Source organism: Candoia aspera, chromosome 12 (assembly GCF_035149785.1).
Source record: "Candoia aspera isolate rCanAsp1 chromosome 12, rCanAsp1.hap2, whole genome shotgun sequence".
Classification (NCBI taxonomy): Eukaryota; Metazoa; Chordata; class Lepidosauria; order Squamata; family Boidae; genus Candoia; species Candoia aspera.
The window spans coordinates 6,703,421-6,710,885 of NC_086164.1; the positions used below are offsets into that span (position 1 = coordinate 6,703,421).

At 38.3% G+C, this 7,465-nt stretch overlaps 1 protein-coding gene across 2 annotated transcripts in view; it reads right to left on the minus strand.

Annotated features, from left to right (window-relative positions):
* Nucleotides 1-7,465, minus strand: part of THOC2 (THO complex subunit 2) — a 44,374-nt gene that overhangs the window by 36,405 nt on the left and 504 nt on the right. For both annotated transcript variants that reach the window (XR_010068642.1, XM_063313400.1), the window contains exons 2-3: nt 1,488-1,531; nt 763-854 (exon numbers count right to left, since the gene is read on the minus strand). Coding sequence is in view for 1 of the 2 variants with exons in the window: in XM_063313400.1 (XP_063169470.1) it covers nt 763-854; nt 1,488-1,531 (136 nt within the window). In the remaining variant the exon portion in view is untranslated. The remainder of the gene's footprint in view (nt 1-762; nt 855-1,487; nt 1,532-7,465) is intronic.

The following is a 7,465-nucleotide window of genomic DNA, read 5'->3' on the forward strand; positions in this document are numbered from 1 at the left end:
GGAATTGTTTTAAGAATTGCAGTGACAGCAATGTCAAGAAACATCACCTAAAAGCACCAAATAAAATGCTCTTACCTTCAGACTCAGACCTATTAAGTTGAGGGCATGACGACAGTTAAATTAGGATCTGAATTCACTGGGAAAGTGGAGCATGACCATGTATTGAACTATCCCTCTAAATCAGGAGCGTTTCAAAGTGTTTGCCTTTAGCAGGACGGCGTCTTCAACTGCTTTGATTTCTAGTCTAAGAATAGTGGCCACTTAATTAAAGGGCAGATATGAAGTGTTAATCATAAACCGCTGCAGTGTTTCTGAGTCCCCAAAGCTACGACGATATAATTATGTCAAAATGAACATGAATCAGTAACAGCTTCTAGTGTAACAGGCTAAAATTAATAAGTTAACCATCCAGTCTTCTCGTTAGAACTTTCTGTCCCAGTATCTTGGAAGAAGAATTATGGCAGAGCTTCATTTTCTAGTGTATTGAGTCTCCTTCTCAAAATTTAAAATGGATTTGTTTTGGCACAGAGAAGCTTTTCTAGTCTGCTCACCAAGAAAGCTAAAGGAACATTATAGGTTTAGAATGCTGTTCTTCAATCTGGCACCTTCCAAATATATTCAGGCTGCGACTCTCAGTATTTCCAGCCAATATGATCAACATCCACCCTGGCTGAGAATTTGGGAAGCTTACAATCCCCACTAAATTGGAGAGTGTCAGGCTGGAGAAGACTGCTTCATGAACTAGTACAAATACATACTTACTATAACATCATTAAGAACATTAGAGGCTTGATCATGCTTGAGATTTCCCTTGACAACTTGATATGCGAGCTCATAGAGAGCCTGCTGGATACCTGTAGGACAACAAAAAAAGGGGCTGAATAATGTAATATATGCAGTGTAATATATTCAAAGGATATTAGTGATACATGTTTTATGACAGTGCCATATTTCATAAATGTAAGTCATTTCTAATTATTTCTAAGTTATCGCTGATGGTTTTGTTGTTTATTCGTTCAGTCGCTTCCGACTCTTCGTGACTTCATAGATCAGCCCACACCAGAGCTTCCTGATGGTTAAGGTAAAGGTAAAGGTTTCCCTTGATATTAAGTCCAGTCGTGTCCGACTCTAGGGGGCGGTGCTCATCTCCGTTTCAAAGCCGAAGAGCCGGTGTTTGTCCGTAGACACTTCCGCAGTCATGTGGCCGGCATGACTACATGGAACACCGTTACCTCCCCGCCAAAGCGGTACCTATTAATCTACTCACATTTGCATGTTTTTGAACTGCTCGGTTGGCAGGAGCTGGGACTAGCAATGGGAGCTCACCCCGTCACACGGATTCGAACCGCTGACCTTCCAATTGGCAAGCTCAGCAGCTCAGCGGTTTAACCCGCAGCGCCACTGCATCCCTTGATGGTTACTGATGGGTAAATAACAGTCAGATTTTTTAGATCTTGATCTATGAAATCCCTAAGACATTCACTTACCTCTAAAAGCTGCATTTTCAGAAAGACTGCGACATAGCTGCAAGCTAAAATGAAATGATGGACATTGTTTAGTATCCAGAATTGATAAAGAGTTTGCCTAGAGAAAGATATTTTTGTGGCTATACACAATCTTTTAATATTCAACCACATTTTGAGGAAAAATCAAAAGAAAAACAATTAGGTCCATGCCCTGCAAAAGGATGTCATTAAATAGCTACCTATTTGTGGCTGATTAAATGTCATAATACACTAAACCATTAAATTAATATAGTCTGTAATTCATTAAAACACATTCCTTCCTAATAAATATATTCAGACTTAGGGAATGTTTAAAAGAAAATATAACTGTGTCTTTTGATTGTTACACACAACTGGAATGTTTACTTCCTTAACATATTGAAAACATAAATTTAAAAGATGACACAAAGCTTTAATGATGATTAATAATTTAGATTAATTTTAAGTAACAGAATGACGTATTCTGGTCACGTATGGAGATACCTCTTTAAACACTATCAAGACCTTATTTCTTTTTTAACTTTTAAGTGAATAAAAAGTCAATGAAAGTAACATTTCTTCTTTATAAAGAAATGTGATTCCAGAAAAATATGAGTTGCTTATATGTGAACTCTAAAAATAAAAGCTTACCAGATTAAAATAGACACATTCACTTGATAGTCATTTATAAAATGTGACTCAAAAATAAACTCATTTTTTTCATAAATTAACACTGAGATTTTTAATTCTATTATAGATTCACATTAGGCTCAAATCGTCCTACTCCAGACACAGTATGTGAAGACCTAGCTCTCTGGAAAAGGCTCTAATGCTAGGTGGAAGGAAAGAGAAGAAGAGGAGTCCATCCATCAGCAAGGGAGATGGACTCAGTTAGAGTGGCAATGGTTGCACCTTTGGAAGATCTGAAGGACCAAGTTAGGGTCAGATCATCATGGAAGAAATCTGTCCATGTGGTCACTAACAGTCAACACTGACTTGATGGCATAATCAATCAATTAATCAATCAATCAATAGATTCACATTAAATGTGGCATAAAAGGGAGAAGTTAGTGATATTTTCAAAACAGATAAAATATGTGTTATAAAAAAAATCTAGTCCTGATGTTTTCATTACAACTTCTCCAACAAGAGGACACTCCAAATTACAGAATGCTCTGAAAATCTACAGATTGGGAGAAGTATTAAATTTTATGTTAAGCTTTAGCTAATTATTATTTATTTACATTTATTTATTCATATTTCAAATTTCCATCACCGCCCATCTCTCCTGAAAAGGGGACTCTGGGCGGTTTACAATAAAATCACAATTAAAACACAAAAATTACAATATAGATAGATCAGTAAAAAATAAAATAAATATAAGATATAAAATCCACACAGCACAGATCTTGTTTGTTGGGGAGAGATCTATGATACCAGCCACCCCCAAGATGAACTGGTGCCCCTCCCACCCCAAGCGAGGCGGCAGAACCAGGTGTTTAGGTTCTTCCGGAAGTCCAGGAGCCAATGGGCCTGTCTCACCTCTGAGGGCAGAATATTCTTAATAACTTAAATATTACGCTTAAGTTGCATTTTCATACTAGACATTCTGATTCTAAGCAACATACTTTCAAAAGCCCTTTAATCAATTGGCATTACATCTATGTACATGATGCTTTGAAGGCTGAACTATGTTTCTTTAATGTGGTTCATCCAAAATTTGAGCTCTTAAGCCCAATTTGATGTTCAGAAATTAACACTTCATTACATGTGCCATAGTCAAAGGTCTAATTATGAAGAAACATGGATTCTTTGCAAAATTTTCTATCATAGGTAGATTCTCCGTAATGCCAAGAGTCTCCTAGCAATGTTTAAGCAAATGACTGTTTAAAGACACACTCATTTATTTGCAGCAGTTTTGTACAAAGTGAGTTTGTCTTCAATCATTAATTCTAAACATGCCAAGCATTTTTCCATTAGCAGAAAGGGATCCTTGGACATTCTTTCCTATAAATTAATGAAAAATAAAATCAGCATCTGCCTGGACTTGCACTTCTTGCTGTAATAAGTACTAAAGGAAACTACTGAAACTGTCGGTCATGCAAAATTATGGAGGAATTGCATTACTCACAGCCAGTCACTACTTATAGCAAAATTCACAGCTGCCACCTAACCCAGGCAAACAGCTGTTCTATCAACTGACAAATCAGTTAGCAAAGAGGCTGGGTTAAACAAAAAAAAAAAAAGGACGGTGAAACAAATGTGACAGTTACATTCAAAAGTAAGACCAATGGAGCTCGACCAAAGTTGCTTTCAAGTTTTGTTATTGTTAATGTGATGCAAACAACAAATAGCTCTGCTCCTGATTTCCGCCAGATGAGTACAATGATTGAACGTGAAAAGGGCACTGAGTATTGTAACGAAGAAAAGAGTTCACAATTGTGCATTCCCCTTGGCTGTTAATTCACACCATGGGGCATAGGATTTGGGCTTTTCAAATGACTGGACCCTTCATGCTGGTCAACTTCATGCTTCCTACCTCCCTTTCCTGACTTCCAAATGCCACTTCCATTCTTTTGTCCTCCTTTCTCTCCATGCTAGCTGAAATTTACCAGTACAACATACAAGGAAGGGCCACTGTTTTCCTTACAAACCTGACTGCCTTAGAAAATGAGGAACTCTGTTAGTTTTTGAGAGAATTTAATACAAAACAACAACAACAACAACAAAAACAAAAACAGAAGCAGAAGCAGAAAAGCGGCAGAGGATTTCTTGTACAGGTCGTCCTCGACTCACGACGACAATTGGGACCGGAATTTCCATCGCTAAGCAATGCTGTTGCAAAGTGCAGTCATAATCCCTTGCCATCGCTAACTGAGTCCCACGGTTGTTAGGTGAGGCAAGTTCCTGCTGCCTTCCCACAACCAAAATCAGTAGGGAAGCTGGCAGGAAGTTGCAAGTCCTAGGCTGGCAGGTAGGCAAGTGGCTGCTGCCAGGTGGGGGAGTGGGGGGGGGGGTTGTGGGGGTGTGGGGAGGGTGCAAGAGAGGCACCACGCAGGTCAGGAAGGGTGCACGGGGGAGTGAGGGGTGCCACATGGGTCGGGGAGGGTGCGCAGGGGTGCATGAGGGGTCCTGCCTGGTTTGGGGATAATACATATATTTGCAATCCCTAGTCTGGTTATGATGAAGAGAAGGCAGTTTTAAACAAAAATGAATACATTTGGGTAACTTAGTTAAAGCCTTTATTAATTCAAAATGGGAAGAAACCAGTTAACTGAATCGGGCCTAAACCTGTATAGCTCATTTTAATTACTGGAATTTACATTAAGAAAACCCTAGTTCTTTGCTAACATTTAACTGCTAACTCTATGGTTCCCAAATGGCACCCTGACTTTCCACAGGCGATTTTACATTTTCTGTTGGACACTGCACAAACAACTAGCCTAATATCACTGCGTGTCCTTCAAAAGTGTAAAATATCCTGTGGTGCCCCTGTAAATTCACAGTTCTGTTAAGCCCGCAGTTCTCAAACTGTGCTGTCGCACCCCAGAGTAATGAGATGCAAAGTTTGGGAACTATGAGGTGCCATGGAAAAACTAAGGGTGACATGAACCGAGAAAGTTCGGGAACATCTCTACTAATTAATATTCCTTAAAGTAAGGAACGCAAATAATATTGAAGCGTGTTACTTACTGGAATTATAATTGTCAGTTGGTTTAAAATGTCAATCTCCAGCACTGATCTACATTAAATATATATAATTTAGATTCCAACAATCTGAACCCCAATTCCCATATCAATCACAGTACACTTTTCCGCAAATGAAAATGTTCAGATCCGTGTTTAAGCAAGCACACACGGGATCTTAAATTGGTACCAGAAGCTATTTTAGCTTCTGGTGGATTTATTTCTCCAGCACAGAATTAAGAGGACAAATAATATAGCAGGCAGGAGAGCTGATAATAAGGGACATCTGGGGAATAGCAGCAGTTGTGTTTGTGAACGGAGAAGTTACATAAACAAGTCAATGTTCTTGTCCAGCTTAAACCTATTTAGAAATGTTCTCTTGTGGAAATTTAAGTGTGGAAACAGTTTCCACAGCTGTGTTTTCTGGTCTGAATCCTCTCACATAAAATTAGGGTGGATGACTTAAATAAAGTCAATCAGCACATAAAAAAAGAAAGTTTCAAAGTATTTGTTTAAATCAAGGACTCCACTGATATGTTACAGGTACTTCATAAAAGCTGACTTTAAGTAAATCTGACTTTAAGTAAATGACCATGCTTATCCATGGTTTCCACATTTGATCCGCTTTTTTGAGCATGCTGAACCATACAGAGGGGCTGGGTTTGCATAATACATTGAGCCAAAATATGGTGACCTTGTAATTTAGGGTGACCTGGAAGTACAGCCAAGTGGCAAGTTATCCACACCAATAAAACACTGACCAGTCCATATTTTTAAAGCTATTGACCAAAGAATGCTCAAGAATAACACTGTGGCTAGAAAGCACACCATGATTTGGCCTCCACTTACATGTATGCATACTTCAAGTTTTCTAAGCCAAATGCACTTTTGATGCCTCCATTGAAAAAAAACAACAACTAATATTATCTAATACATCTTTCCATCTGGGAAGTCACTGTTACCTTAATAATCTTAAATCACAGTAGAACTGCAAAGAAGTCGGGCACACCATGATTTGAAGAGTATTGGTGTACGCTGCTCCATCATTCATACTTGTCTCTTCCTTACCAATAAAAGCTGCTAAAATAACCCAAATGAGTATCTATGGCTTGTCAGTGTTATGTGCAAACTAGCTACTCTGGATTCTTCTTGGCTAACATGTATGATTTTGGCTCTTTAAGTGGAAAATATCACAGAACTTCTGATTTGCATAGAAATCAACCATAGGTAGATTTAATGAATAGGAAAAGCCAAAAGGTGAGTGTTCAAACAGCATTTACTTACTTACAATAAACGAAATTTCTTAAGGATTCTGGCTTTTTATGAAATGCATACACAACTAATATGTTTTCTGAGGATTTTCTCTGCATGAACCTTTAAACTGTGGGATTATCTCAGAAAGTGAGACAGGCAACATCTTTTCCCAGTTATAGGTAGAAATGAAAAAAAAAAGTTAAATTATTTTTAATTTTATAAATAATCTATTAATGCATTTAATACCATATATTGATTCTGTTCTCAGATTTTAATGGTAATAATGGTATTAATTTGGTATGTTGTTCCAAAGTTGCTGTAAATTTCCTGTGTGGAGCAAAAGGTAGCCTAAAGATATTTCACTTAAAGAGAAACTAGCTTTGAGGGTGACTCCTAAAGTGCTCAGCTGAAGAAACCATGCTCTGCATGGCAATAGCATAAAATAAATGTGACTAGATACATGGATGAAGTCTCCAACCTACACAGGGGAATGCAAGTTTTACAGAACAATATTAAACATCAGAAATAATCCTCATTGAGCTCAACTGGACTTAATTTCAGAATGTAAGAAATCCTTCACAAATGTTCTTGTCACCAGTCCATGACCCTGATTTTGTTAACTCAACCGCTGTGTTAAGACAGAAACACTATCTATTAGCCTTAAAATCTATAAATCTCACTGGGAGGATTAGACAATGTAAGTTCTGGGAAATATCAAAGGCAGGTGAGAAAAGGGGGGAAAATGGGCTCACGAACGAGCACTTCATTTCATTTCGGTAAGAATATCTTCGTAGACGGTTTTCCTTTCTGTTAATTTTTTTCTTCCAATGAGGGAAGAAGAGGAAATGTTGGGAAGGGTACCAAGCGGTGGAAGTTAAAAAGGGGAGACAAGAAATGCGATCCAATCTTAGCCTAAGCAAAGTGACAGATTTTGACAAGCTTTAGCCCAGCAAAAGAAGACAAACGAAAAGGGGTTGGATGCTCAAACGGGCTGGGTGGGCGGGCAACGCCGGAGTTTGCAGCGGTGCGAAATAAGCCCA